The sequence below is a fragment of the Dama dama genome, chromosome 2 (assembly GCF_033118175.1).
Source record: "Dama dama isolate Ldn47 chromosome 2, ASM3311817v1, whole genome shotgun sequence".
NCBI classification, from domain to species: domain Eukaryota; kingdom Metazoa; phylum Chordata; class Mammalia; order Artiodactyla; family Cervidae; genus Dama; species Dama dama.
Window position 1 is genome coordinate 6,124,198 of NC_083682.1, and position 14,948 is coordinate 6,139,145.

Here is a 14,948-nt window from a genome sequence, read left to right on the forward strand (position 1 = left end):
TGGACTCATCATACCAACTGAGGAGTCTCATTCTCAGAGGCAGGGGTCAGTGCCTGGAATGGAAGAGAGCAGCCAGGGAGGGGGTGTGGTGTGAGCACTGTTTGGGGGTGGCCAGAGGAAGCTAGTCGAAGAGAGAAGGTAAGAGATGAGGAGAACCTGGTGCATCACGGTCTCACAGTGCCAAGTGCTGCAAATAGTCCAGGTATGATACAGATAAATGCACAATCAATCTGATAATTAGGAGGCCTTCCCAAACAAGAGATGTGCAATTCAGAGGCACAGGAAAAGCAGTGCCCTGGATTAGAGAGGGGATGAAAGAAAGAGATGGTTGGAGAATCCTGACTGAGAAGTGACGGAGATAAGGGGAAGAAGTTCAAGATCATGGGGGATGTCCTTCTGAAGATGGACCTCCTGACGGAAAGAACTCAGAAAAGGAGTTGAAGGTGCAGAAGGAATAATTGATGGCACCGAGAAAACAGAAGGAGTAATGCCCCCTGGAGGGGTGGGTCCCGTGGTGATAAGGGTCTGGCAGTGGGCAGAGTACAAGCTGGGTGAGTTTATGGGGAAAAAAGAGATTAGTAAGTGAAGTAGGAGGCTAAATCAGGAGGTTGGGTAGAGGGTGGGTAGATTTTTTAAAAAATGGAGTAGCCACTGAGGAGAACATTGGGAAGACGGGAGAACTGACAGACTGAAGGCTCTTCCGGGAATGGACCTGTAGCATCACACACTTGATTTTCTCCAGCACAGCTGCCAGCGTGGGACACGGGACTGACAGCAACCAGAGTGCGGCTTTGCAAGGCACAGCAGCTCAAACACCCTTCTGGGGGGTCCACCCGATCATAGACACTCAGTAGAGAAAGCATGGGCTTTAAGGGCAGCGGGCTGAAATTCAGATCTTCCTCCTGCTACGTACACCAGTGTTCCCCACCCCAAAGCGTCACTGTGAAAGACGTCACTAAAAGCTTAGCATCTCCCTGGGTTAACAGAAGGTGCTGAATTAAATGTTAATTTCTTTCTTCTAAAGAAAGTGAAAGTGTCACTCAGTCGTGTCCCAATCTGCAACCCCATGGACTGTAGCCGGCCAGCCTCCTCTGTCCATGGGATTCTCCAGGCAAGAGTACTGGAGTGAGTTGCCATTTCCTCCTCCAGGGGATCTTCCTGACCCAGGGATTGAACCCAGGTCTCCCAAATTGCAGGCAGATTCTTTACCATCTGAGCCACCAGGGAAGGCCTCTTTCTTCTAAGGAAAGTACTTACTCTTTTGTCTTTTCACTGCACAAATACTGAATTGTGTGTGGTGAATACTGAATTGTGTTTGCTGATACACTTCCATTCTTTTAAATCTCCAAATCTAAATTTATACAAGCCTTCACTGCAGGCTTCTTTTCAGGAGGAACAGCCCCCACAACATTTAAAATATAATTCAATAGAATGACTCAGAAACACATCTAGACCTTAGCATAGACACCATGCAGCACATAGCTGTTAGCCCGGAAAGAGTTTCACCAACAAAGCATGATGCTGAAGTCAGTCCCCCAGTTCCCTCAAGCCTAGGCACTGTTTTGTCTGACAGTACATCCCCACTGGTCTGGCTCTGTTAGCCAGACCAGGCTGCCTGGGTTCGAGTTCTGGCTCTGTCATTTACGAGCTGTGTGAACTCAGGTAGGTTTACTGACATCTCTGGGCCTCAGTTTCCTCATCTGTAAAACAAGGATAATGATAGTACCATAGTATCGTTTTGAGAATTAAGAGCATTACTATATATAATACTTTCGGAATTCAGACTAGTGCCTGGCTCCTGCACCATACAGGTTCAGGCACCAGTGGCTATGATTCTTTTCACACACACCTGCTGCTGCTGGCCCTGAAGGCGGTTTAAGTGTTGGAGGGAGGGGGTAAAGACAGTAGAATCACTGCTACGTCACACACACTCTCACCTCCCCCATAACGTTCATGGAGGTGGAGGGGGTGTCTGCACCCAGGAGCAGATTCCATAGCCCCACACAGAGTAGTGACCAGAGAGAGCCACAGTATCAACACGAATGACTGAGAAAAGATACAGAAGAACTGACTGAATTGAGGGCCTCACCCCATCGTGTGCAGCTATCTGTAACTATACAAACAGAAATTTCTAGTTGCTGCCCCAGAATACCCTACTTGTGGTGGGAGCCAGCCAGATCCTGGAAGGACATCGCTGTGGTATAAGGCGCAGTCTGAAATTCTGAAGTCAGGTTTTTTACTTCCCAGCTTTGATCCAGGGCTCACCTGAAAAGCTGAAATCCTACCTGCAAGGAGCTCCAGGCTGCTGTTCTCATGTGCCTCCTCGGTGTTCTGCTCTGCTTCATTTTTCTCTGGAAGCAACTGCTTAAAAAATTAGAAGTCCTAAGTGAGTTCCGCAGAAGCATGAACAAGCCCCAGTGAGATCACGTGCCTGGTGCCTTTGTGGACCCCATGGGGCTTTCCTCCCTCACCTGGAACCCTCTCTTCCTCCTGGGTCATGTGAACCCCCTCCCCAGCTCCCACCATCAAGGCTTCCTTCTTCCTTTGGAGCCTTTGCACCTGACTCCAGGCATTTCCTTCCTCTCTGAGGTCCAGTCAGTCATCTACTATCTGCTCTACTCCTTGGGCTCTGAAATAGGCACTGCATGCCCCTTTTCATCATTTTATGTGTTTATGTCCATTTTCTACATCTTAAATTCCTTGAAAAGTAAGGAAGTGGCAATCCACTCCAGTATTCTTGCCTGGAAAATCCCATGGATGGACGAGCCTGGTAGGCTACAGTCCATGGGGTCTCAAAGAGTTGGACACTACTAAGCGACTTCACTTTCATCATGTCTGTAGCTCTTTTAAAGCTAGCATAGTGCCTTGCACAGGGTAAGTACTAAAAGAATGACTGAGGTCAAACGTGGGAAGCCACAGGGCACATTTTATAGTCTTGTATAGCCTTTCAGAGCCCTGCTATTTGGTTCAATTTGGACAGAGAAACAAAGGTCAGAACCCAATCCTCTGAGCTACTTGTTTTTCAATACAAGTGTATAAAAACAGGTATCCTCTGCATCAAAATTAAAAACTTTTGTCCTTCAAGGGACACTTAAAGGGAAGTGAAAAGTCAAAGCACAGGAATGGGAGAAGATAATTTGAAGATCCTATCTGATAAGGGACTTGTATTCAGAATAAAGAACTCTAGTCCAACTGTAAAATAACAACCTAATTAAAAAATGGGTTTGACAAAATTTGAATAGATATTTCTCCAAAGAGAGGTAAATGGCCAATAAGCACATGAAAAGATGCTCAACATTATTGTTCTTTAGGGATATGCAGATCAAAGCCACTATAAGGTACCACTTCATGCCCAGTGTGATGGTAGTAGTAGTAATTATAATAATTATTGATAAGGATGTGGAAAAATTGGAACCATTATACAGTGCTGGTGGGAAAGTAAAATAATGCAGCCAGTTTGGAAAACAGTTTTGAGTTATCATGAAAAAGTGAAAAAAGTGTTAGTTGCTCAGTCGTGTCTTGACTCTTTGCAACTGCATGAACTGTAGCCCTCCAGGCTCCTTGGTCCATGGAATTCTCCAGGCAAGAATACTGGAGTGGGTAGCCATTTCCTTCTCCAGGGGATCTTTCTGACCCAGGTATCAAACCCACGTCTCCTGCACTGCAGGCAGATTCTTTATTGTCTGAGCCACCAGGTTATATCATATGACCCAGCAATTCTCCTAGCTATCTGCTAAACAGTTATAAACATATGTCTACTACACACAAAAAATGTTTACAGCAGCATTATTCATAATAGCCAAAAAGTGGAAATAACATGTCCATCAACTGATGAATGGATTTTAAAATGTGGTATGGACTATTACTCAACTGTAAAAAGGAATGAAGTACTGTACCTGTTATAACATGGATGATGAGCCTTGAAAACATTACACTAAGTGAAAAAAGCCAGACACAAAAATCCACTCATTGTACAATTCCATTTATATGAAATACCCAGTGTAGGCAAATCCATTGAGAGAAATGTAAATTAGTGGTTGCCAGGGGACAAGAGATAGGAGAACTGAGACTGACTACAAATTAGTTTGTTTTTTTGTTTTTTGGTATGATGGAGATGTTCTGGAATTTAGTGGTGATGGTTGGAAAACACAGTGCATATACTTAAAACCACTGAACCACTGAATTTGTATAAATGGTAAATTTTATAGTATGTGAATTATAACTCAATAAAAATGCATTCCATCATATATTGTTTTCTAAAGCAAGTTTTAGTTTTTAAGTAATTATACTCCAAGGAACATAGAAGAGTTGAAGATGGCCTTAAAGGTGTGAAAAAAGAAATAGTATTAGGAAAATTTCCAAACATTTTTTTCCTTCTTTGAAAGAAAGCTTATTCTACTTCACTCCAGCCTAGAAAATCTCATGTAATAAACAAATCTTTATCTTATCTTGAAACTAGTCACACCAAAGAAATATCTAAATTCAGATATAAATCTCAGAGTTCCAGGGGAATCTTGCACACATACCCATTCATTATCAGTTCCCCAGGTGAGACAGCCCCTTCCACAGGATAGACCTCCTTGAATTTAACACTCTATCAGACATTATTCTAATCTACCACCAGGAAATACCTTTCCTTAGAAAGTTCTTCCTGCTACTGCTCCTACTTATTCTGGATTTAAGTTTTTAGTCCCCACACTCAAATGTGACAGTTAGCCCAAGATTACTGTTTTGTCTCATGGCCTACTGTCCTCTGTTCCAACACCAAGGCTTAAAATCTCCACTCCTGGAGTGACCTTTCCACAAATATCTTCTGTAAAACTCTAAATATTCTTTCATTTCTTCCATTTATCCATAAACTATACAATAGCCATAGATGGTTTTATTCTATATTACTCAAGAGGTCAGCTATTCTACTCCACCTGCTTAGAAGTGGAAACTGAGGGACTGGTCCTGAGGTAAGAGACTTGGACCTAGCATCGTTATTCTTGTAGTTTTAGCTATAGCCACTAGGTGCTGCTCGTGTGCCAGTAACAAGCTGTCACTAAAGGGCCATTATCAGAAGGAGCTGGTAATGATCTTGACTAAAGAAGTATGGATTCTACTTGATGCCTTTGGTCACTGTTCATCTCCCAGGGCTTGTGATCCAGTCCTACATGGTAAAAATGTTACTAGGCTTCAGATCTAGGAGCCCTCATTATAAATCCTAGACTTGCCATTTACTGACTGTGTGATTCTGGGCAAATTAGAAAAGTTGTCTAACCAGTTTCTTCATCTATAAAATGGGAAAACTACATACAACCTACCTCATAGGATTTTTGTGGAGACTAAAGTCGAAATCTTGGCACAGATTAGGGATTCAATAAATGTTCCCTCCTTCCAAGACTGATGACTACTGTGTAAGACTAGCCATCTGCCAAGTTTATTGGGCTATGAACGGCCCTGAGGCTATGAGCCATCACTACAGCAACACAAAGGGGCAAAGGAGGTCAGATCATCTCCTCTTCAGATCTCACAGGGTTATCAGAGAGGCCTGAGCAAAAGGACTTCCCAGGCTGGAACACTTTCAGATCCTGCCCATTTCCCAGGTCCCCTGATAATGCCACACGCCTTACCCTAACCTATGCCTAGAAACTTGAAGCTGTGGATGGATGTAGTGAATTGAGTAGTGGCTCCCCCAAAGATATGTTCAAGTCTTGACCACCAGTACTTGTGAATGTGACCTTATTTGGAAAAAGGGTCTTTGACATAATTAAGGATCTCAAGATCATTGTGGATTTACAAAGGGCCCCGAGTCCAATGACAGGTGTCCTTATCAGAGAAAGGCAGAGGGACATTTCAAAGACAAAGAGGAACAGCCGTATGGAGTTATGTGACCACAAGTCAAGGAACAGCTGGGGCCACCAGGGCTGGAAGGGGTAAGGAAGGATTCTCCCCTAGAGCCAATGGAGGAAGTATGGTCCTGCCAACACCTTGTTTCAGACTTCTGGACTCCAGAACTGAGAGATAATAAATTCCTTTTGTTTTTAAGTTACCAAATTTATGGTAATTTGTTACAGTATCCATGGGAAACTGATACAGTGGGTAATAGCCCTTATTTGCTCAAGTTGTGGGCAGCAGTTTCCCAAGTTGTAGGGAAATCAGAAAGAGTATTTGCAGTGAGCCGGCTGATGCTTTCCTAGGAAGGTGCTTCCTAGCTGGGATGTACAGCCAAGAAAACACAGTGTGGTGAAGGCAGCACTTATAGGGGCTTCCCTGTTACAAAGCAGAGGAGGACGGGCAAATCCATGAGATGCTGTGGTCTCTGGGTGCCCAGGTGTCTAAACCTCCCCATCCGATCAAGCAAACAGAAGTAGGAGAGGGAGAGAAGCAGAAGAGGTGTTACTCTCTCAGAAACAGTGTCTGTAATTTTTTTTACAGCAACTTCACTGAGATATAAGTTGCATACAAGTAATAAATTGCATCTTTATAAAATACAATTTGATAAGTTCTGGCATATGTATTAATACATGTGAAACATCACTATATCAAGATAATGAGCATATACATCACCCTGAAAAGTTTCTTCTGCCCTTCATAACTCCTCACTCCCTCCAACTCCTATACCTCCCATCTTTAAACAATCACTGGTCTGTAACTATACAGTAACTGGCATTTTATAGAATTGTATATAAATTCAGTCAAGCACTATGTACTCTTGTATTTTCAGGTTTTTTCATTCAGCATGGCTGTTCAGAGATTCATCCAACCTACTGTGTATCAAACGTTCATTCCTTTTATTGCTGAGTAGTATTCCTTTGAATGGATATGCCACAGTTTGTTTATTCGTTTACCTGTTAACACTGGGTTGTTCCCAGTTTGGGGCTATTACAGATATGGTAGATGTGCCATAAACACTGGTGCAGACATTTCTGTGTGGACATATGCTTTCATTTCTCTGGGGTAAACACGTAGAAGTAGAATGGCTAGGTTGTGTGGTAAATGTATATATACCTTTTTAAGAAACTGCCGAACTATTCTTCAAAGTGGCGGTATCATTTTTCATTCCTACAATGAGGGTGTAACAGTTCCAGTTCCTGCACATCCTTGCCAGCACCTGGTATGGTTAGTCATCTTATTCTAAGTACATGTGAAATGTTACTTGATTGTGGTTTTGATTTGCACTTCCCTAAGGACTAATAATGTTGAGCATATTTTTCTATGTTTATTTGCTATTGTATATCTTCTTTTGTAAAATGTGTGTTCAAATGTTTTGCCAATTAAACAAATTGGGTTGTTTATTTTCTTACTATTGAGCTTTGAGAGTTTTAAAATAATCTCAATATGATGGTAAGATTTTTAACTAAAAATCCAGCTTCTTTAATAGTATAAAGCCACTCAAGCTATTTCTTGAGTGAGCTTTGGTAATTTATGTCTTTCAAGGAAATTTCCATTTAATCTAAATTGTCAAATTTAGTGCAGTATTCATAATATTCCCTGATAATTTTTTTAATACTTGATGCCACCTCTCTAATTTCTGATATTAGTGGCAATTTGTGTCTTCTCTCTTATTAATCATCTTTCTCAGTGAATCACCGTTATGTTTCATTGATTTTTTTTGTCTATTGTTTTTCTATTTCACTGACTTCCACTCTAATCTTTATTATTTCATACTTCTCTTTATGTTTAATTTGCTCTTCTTATTCTAGTTGAAGTTGGAAGCTTCACTGTATGTCATTGTGTCCTGATATCATACTTGTTTTTAAGGACACTTTTGTTGGGTAAAGAATCCTAGGTTGACAGGTTATTTTTTTCAGTATTATAACTCCATTTTCTTCTAGCTTATACAGTTTATGATAAGAAACTTGCTGTAGCCCTTATCTTTGTAACAAAAGAAGGGTTTTGGTGTTTTGTTCTTGTTGGGGTTTTTCTGGTGTCTGTTTTTAAGATTTTCTTTTTACCACTGGTTTTAACCAATTTAATTATGATGTACTTTGGTGTAGTTTTCCTTGTTTCTTGGGCTTGGTTTAAGATTCTTGGATCTGTATAATTTATACATTTCATTGAATTTTGAAACATTTCCACCATTATTTCTTCAAATATATTTTCTGCCTCTGCTGCTTCTTCAGATTCTCTAATTATACATGGGTTAGGCTATGTAAAGTTATCCTATAACTCAGATGCCTAATGCTCAATTATTATTATCTTGACCTCTGTGTTCAGTTTCAGGTTCTACTGCTGTATGTGTTTCCTTAAGTAATGTGCCATTGATGCTAGTGGTGTAGTCAGTATAATTTTCACCTTGGAGACATTAGCTTTCACTTTAGAATTTGTTTGGGGCCTTTTTATACCATTCATATCTCTAACTAATATGTTCAACCTTTTCTCTAGCTTCTTGAACATATGGAATACAATTATAAGAATAACTGTTTTTTTTTTTACTAATGTTATCTTGCATGTCAGTTCTGGATCCATTTTGACTGACTGATCAATCAACTGAGTTTTCTCTTCATTGTGGGCTGTATTTTCCAGTTTCATAGCATGCTTTTTTTTATTAGGTTCAAGGTGGTATGAATATTATCTTGGTGGGTGCTAGATGTTTTTGTATCCTTATATTCTTTCTTTAAAAATATATTTCTTTGGCTGCGTGGGGTCTTAGTTGCAGCATGTGGGATCTTCCTGTGGTACATGGACTCTCTCAGTAGTTGTGACGCATGGGCTCCAGGACACACGGGCCTCAGCAGTTGTGGCATTTGTGCTCTCTAGTTGTGGCACACAGGCTCTGGAGCACACATGGGCTTGGTAGCTACAGCAGGGAGGGTTATTTGCTCCGTGGCATGAGGGTTCCGAGTTCCCTGACCAGGGATTGAACCCATGTCCCCTGCATTGCAAGGCAGATTCTTAACCACTGGACCATCAGGGAAGTCCCCCTTATAAATATTTTTTAACTTTTCTCTGAAATGCCATTGAATTAGTTAGAAACCACTTGATCCTTTTAGGTCATGCTTCTGCTTTTGAGCTTTGTTAGGCAGAACCAAGGAGTGTTTACTGTAGATGTAACTTCTCTCCATTTCTGAGGCAAGACTATTCTCAGCGTTTTACCTCTGTGTGCTCTGTGCTAAGTCACTTCAGTCGTGTCCGAGTCTTTGCGACCCATGGACTGTGGCCCGCCAGGCTCCTCTGTCCATGGGATTTCCCAGGCAAGAATACTGGAGTGGGTTGCCACGCCCTTCTCCAGGGGACTTTCCCAATCCAGCAGTCTCCTGTGAGAGAACCCACATCTTCTGTATCTCCTGCATTGCAGGCAGTTTCTTTACCACTGAGCCACCAGGGAAGCCCAGGATCTTACCTGGTGCTCCATAAATTATAAGACGTTCCTCTCTGGTTGATGGGAATAGGCACTATTCCTAGCCCTGTGTAAGCTCTGCTTATTGTTCCCTCTAATCCTGAGTGGTTCTTTACCTGGACAGTTTTTCACATGAGTGAACTGATCAGTACTCAACTGAATACTAAAGAGAGGAGCCTCAGTGAGCTCTCTCTTCTCTGCTACTCTGCCCTGAACACTTGAGCTGCCTTGGCATCCCTGGATTCCCAGCTTCATCTTCTCAACTCAGGGAGACCACTGGGCTCTGCCTGGATTCCTTCTCCCTGTTCCATGGCCTCTGTACTTTCTCTAGGTGGTGTGTGAGGGCAATCATAAAGTTCAATTCATTTGCTTTCCGTCTCTCAAGAATGACTATCCCATTTATTTTCTGAGGTCCAGTGTCTTCAGAACCATTGTTTCACATGTTGTATTTTTTTGTTACTGTCCAGATTTTTGGTTGTTTCAGGCAAGGGGGTAGATCTGGTCCCTGTTACTCTATCTTGGCCAAATGCCACAGCATAATAATTTCCTCCTTAATCTCTTTTATTTACTCATCTTATACTTCAATTCCAAAAAAGTCAATACTGCTGAGTATTGCCAACAAAGCCAGAAAGGTAGGCTTCAGCTTGAACACTACTACTGCTTACACCTAGAGTCAAGAAACATATAAAATACCCCAGCTATGATTTCTCTTCAACCCATTAGAGAAGCCTGTAACCATTTGACCCCCATGAGGGCAGAGATGCCAAATAATATAATTCTATATCTCTGGTATCCAAAAAGGTGAACAGATAAAAGTATGCTTTTCATTTGGCAAAACTAAACATAAGAATTCCATCATATCATCATCATCATAAAAGTAGCTATGTGCTAGTAGCTCACATAATTCTCTTATTCAGACCTTACAACAATCATTTTGGGTATACATCATTTCTATTTTACTGCTACAGAAACTGAGAGTTGGAATAAACAGCTTCTGTAATAATACCATGCAACTAGGTAGTGGCAGAAATGGAATTCAAATGACATTGCTAATCATGCTCTTAACCTCTATGTAATACTATGTTCTATAAAATTTTTCTAAACCACAGACTTCTTTGCTGAAAGGCTACCCTCAGATTGTGCAGTCTAAAGCAGTATATCTAACCCCTGTGTATTCAGGTTTCTCATATACCAATATGGGAGATTTTCACCAAAGTACTGATTATTACTTTATACTTACCTGCTTCACCTCATGTGAGCAGTGGTAAAGAAATCGGTGCTGGGTGACCTCATGAAATGATTTATGCAGTTTGGTCCCAAATTCCTGTGTGTCAGCTGCCTAAAAAGGGCCAGAGATAGAACATGTTGAGTTCCAGTACTGGCAACCAAAGGGTGAGTACCCACAGGAAGTTTATATGGGGAGAGGACAAGACAAAGAAAGGCAAACCAATGACATCCTTCATGTTGTGTTAGAAGTTTCCTTAGTTCCTATGCACACAGGGTAAGCAGAAAGAAGGTCTGGGATACTTGACATGAGATAGGCAGTTGTGGCTCCTATATTTCTTCCAATTTCTGTTACCTAAGTGAGAACGATCACACAAGGTCTTTGTTCTCCTATCTCTATAGGAGATTATATATCCCAGAGAGCTATCTGTTTGTGAAGAAGTTATATAAACTGCTTTCCTCTAAAACAAGTTCCAAGAGAGCAGAGGTATCTACTGAACAACTAAGGCTGATATAGGAAATTTTTCCCCAGATAAATCTTTCAGGGAGGAAAGGAACAGTAATATAGTTTGCATCTATAAGGAATGTGCAACAGCCTCAATTTTAGTATAGAATTGTAGGATATTAGAGTTAAAGGGGACCTGAATAGTCACCTAATACAACACACTAACGTTACAGATGAAAAAACTGAAATTCAAACAGGAAAGGTGACCTACCTAAGATCTCACAGCCAGTTAGTATGAAAGTTAGGGTTAACTTTAGGATTGCTAGTATAGTGTTCTTCTCAATACCCTGTGCTACCCACATGACCCAGAAAGTTGAAGCTGTGAGAAGATGCACTAGATTATAAAGGTGTTATACACTTTGACCCATTAACCCCACTTATAGAAATTTTTTCTAGGAAATGATTCAAAAGAAGCAAGATATCACATATAGGTATTAACTGAACTATTTATTGGCAGAAAGAATGTAAACAAATATCTGTCAGTAGGGAAATGGTTTTTTAAATTATATTAAACCAACACAGTGGAATATTGGTTAACCAGTATTTTAAGACTGTTGAAACAAGGGAAAAGGTCAAATTATATATTAATATAGACTACTTTGGCTATAATTATGTAATATATATGAGATAAATATGCAAAAATTAAGTGATAGTTTATTATTTAAAATTTTGTGTATATTACACTATTTTCTCAAGAAAAAAGGTACAAATGAAGCAACTGACATGGAATGAATGTGTTACCCCACTGATAATACCAGTTGGTCAACACATTGGAAGGGAGGAAGGGAAGAAAGAAACCAACATTTATTAAAGAATCTACCATGTGTTACACACATTCACATTTAGCCCTCAACTTCATAATAGCCCTGTGACATACTACTATTTTTTCTAATTTGTAGATGAACCACAGAAAAGCTCAGTACAGGCCTAAGTCCACATAGCTAGTAAGTAAACAAGTCAAGATTTGAACTCAGGCCTCTGATTCCAAACCTTGTTACACTATTCCAAACTGCCAAACATATGTCACGTTTATGGTGGCTCAGTTATTTCCAATGTATTCTGTCACCATGATGTAATAGAACACTCTTCAGTAAGAAATTGGGACTCATGACCTAATCCTAGCTCTGCTTATAACTATCTGTATGACCTAAAAGAAACAGAAATCTTAAATAACTTGTTTTCTCATTTATAAAATAGTACATACATCACTCTCTATTCAATGAACACATCATAAAACACTTACTTACGTAGAATCATAGTAGGATCAAATTAAATGATGTTTCTAAGAGTACTGCACGTATTCCTAAGAGAGGCAGCAGAATGTCATTAAAACCCCACACCTTTAAGCATCTCCAATCCTTACCAACCTGAAGCATCTGGAGGCAGGCGTTCCGGAAGCTGCTGTTTGTGCTTCCAGTCATAATACTCATGATGGAACTCACAGCCACTGACAGTGAGGCCTGTAGTCTCTGACGAGCCTAGGGAACAAAACGAGGGAGGGGGAGACCACAGTTTATAATAATCCTGAACTGCTGGTTCAGAGTCCCTAAAGGGACCAAATATTTGAGTCAGAGCAGGATTTCAACAATGGCTCCCTTTCCACCAACAATACTTACTGAGATCGTGACACATAAAGGACACTTAAGGAATTTAAATACATTAAAAATGTTATCTCCTTTCACAGAGGTGACTTATTGACACAGATACATTCAGAAAAGACAAGCAGTAAGACACTGGGCAACAAAGCAGATATACTTACCATTAAAAAAAAAAAAAGCTTCAAGCTTTACTCTTAGTGTGGTTGTTTTTTGCTTGAAAAGGAGGCCATATTAAGTAATAAATGTGTTACCAAAAGTATACAAGATGGAGGAATTCAGAAAGCCAGATATGAAGGCAAAGTGATGCTATAAAGGATTAGCAAATGGAGGGAGAATTTAAGATTTACTGAAACAGTAGCTCTAGAAGCATGTGTGAGAAGCGGAAATATATAGATAAGAGAGAGGTGCACTGATGTAAGCTTTTATGTATAGAATAGATAAATAACGAGGTCCTACTATATAACCCAGAGAACTCTATTCAATATCCTTTGATAAACCATAATGGAATAGAATTGTTCTTTAAAAAAGGATGTATATGTATATATAACTGAATCATTCTGCTGAACAGCAGTAATTAATATAACCTTATAAATTAACTATGCTTCAATTAAAACATTTCAGGCTAAGTGCATGCATGTGCTATCAATTTATCTAGAACTTAGAATGATAAGGCACTTTGGTATGTGAAAGAGAGAAGACATTAATGGCACTCTAAATTAATATACAATGATAGTTCAATGTGTAGAACTACCTAGAATATTCTAGGGCTTCCCTGGTGGTTCAGACAGTAAAGAATCTGCCTTCAATGCAGGAGACTTGGGTTGGGAAGATCTCCTGGAGAAGGAAATGGCAACCCACTCCAGTATTCTTGCCTGGAGAATTCCATGGACAGAGGAGCCTGGCAGGCTACAGTCCTTGGGGTCACAGAGAGTTGGACACGACTGAGTGACTTTCACTTCACTGTGGTTAGAATAATAAAGCCCTTCAGTGTGTGAAAGAGAGAAGACATTAGTGGCACTGTAAGTTAATATACAAGGACAGTTCAATGTGTGAAGCTACCTAGAAAGATACAGAGTCCTGGGTTCCGTGTGTACTGTTCTTTTATAAATGTTTTCCTGTCTCTGGTATATGGGAGTGGTGAAAACCAACTGACAGGCAGGCAGAACCAAGCCCATTCTGCTTGGGAAAAAACACAATGACCGTCAGTCACATGTTCCAAAAACAGAATAAAATTTGCTCTCAAAAAAAAAAAAAAGGCTTATTATCAGTCATTCTCTCCATCTATTATTTTGCCCCTCTTTACTCAAACTCACCTACAAGGAGGTAAGACTAAGCAAGTGGTTACAGTGACCCGTCTAGGCTAAAGCCTGAGTTCCGAGGCTAGAGGCAGTTTATAAGATCAGCCCAGGTGATGAAAGAGAAGAGGAAGAAAGATGCATTAAGGGAGGAAGGGATCTCAGCCCCCATCTGTCAGATACTCTATCTTTCCCTGAGAGACAGAAGGAGAAAGGGAGCTGTGAATTTCTTATTACCTTGACAGCCTGGTGATGCTGCTCCAAGGCCCGGTCCACAGCGGCCTGGATGCAATCTTGCACCACGCTGTGGCTCTCCCTGAGGATGGCACTGAGATGAGTTGAGAGCAAAGTGTGGACTCCTAAAGAGAGGGAGAATGTTGGTAACCTTGAGTGAGAATGACCACTTCAAGACTGCCGTTGATGTGCTCTGAGTCAGGGCTGAGGATGGGAAAGAGGCCTCTTAACAGAAGAGGCCGCTTCCACCCATCCACAAATAATTGCTTTTTTAGACAAAAAAAAAACCCCCACAACTTACAAACCTACCCAATTTCCACTTACAAAGGACAGAAAGCTCACTAAAAGTGCAGAATATTATGTTTGAAGAATCAAATAAAGGATCCTCTTTAATTCACATCGGAAACAGAAATATACACCACATACTCTAAACAGTGATACCAGTGACTCCGAAGGAAAGGAAAAGCCTCCTGGAGAGTATGTCTATTTAGTGTCACTGTTTGGTGAGCGCCACTGTTACTGTCAGGGTATCGATCCTTTTAGATGTGTTGTGGTATAGAAAAAGTTAAAACTCACAAAGATGACTCTGAGCACTTCCAGGATAGTCTTTTTACTGATTTGTATTTATCTGTTTTGAGCCCCACTGGGTCATCACTGATGCACTGGTTTTTCTCTAGCTGTGGTGAGTGGGGGCCACTCTTCACTGCGGTGCACCAGCTCTAGGCACAGGCCTCAGCAGTTGCAGCACATGGGCTCAGCAGCTGTGG

General features: G+C 40.8%; 1 protein-coding gene across 1 annotated transcript in view; it reads right to left on the reverse strand.

Annotated features, from left to right (window-relative positions):
* TOP6BL (TOP6B like initiator of meiotic double strand breaks) overlaps positions 1-14,948 on the reverse strand; it is a 78,092-nt gene that overhangs the window by 1,642 nt on the left and 61,502 nt on the right. The window contains exons 10-13 of the mRNA XM_061162889.1: positions 14,185-14,306; positions 12,422-12,532; positions 10,566-10,664; positions 2,286-2,364 (exon numbers count right to left, since the gene is read on the reverse strand). Of these exons, the coding sequence (XP_061018872.1) occupies positions 2,286-2,364; positions 10,566-10,664; positions 12,422-12,532; positions 14,185-14,306 (411 nt within the window). The remainder of the gene's footprint in view (positions 1-2,285; positions 2,365-10,565; positions 10,665-12,421; positions 12,533-14,184; positions 14,307-14,948) is intronic.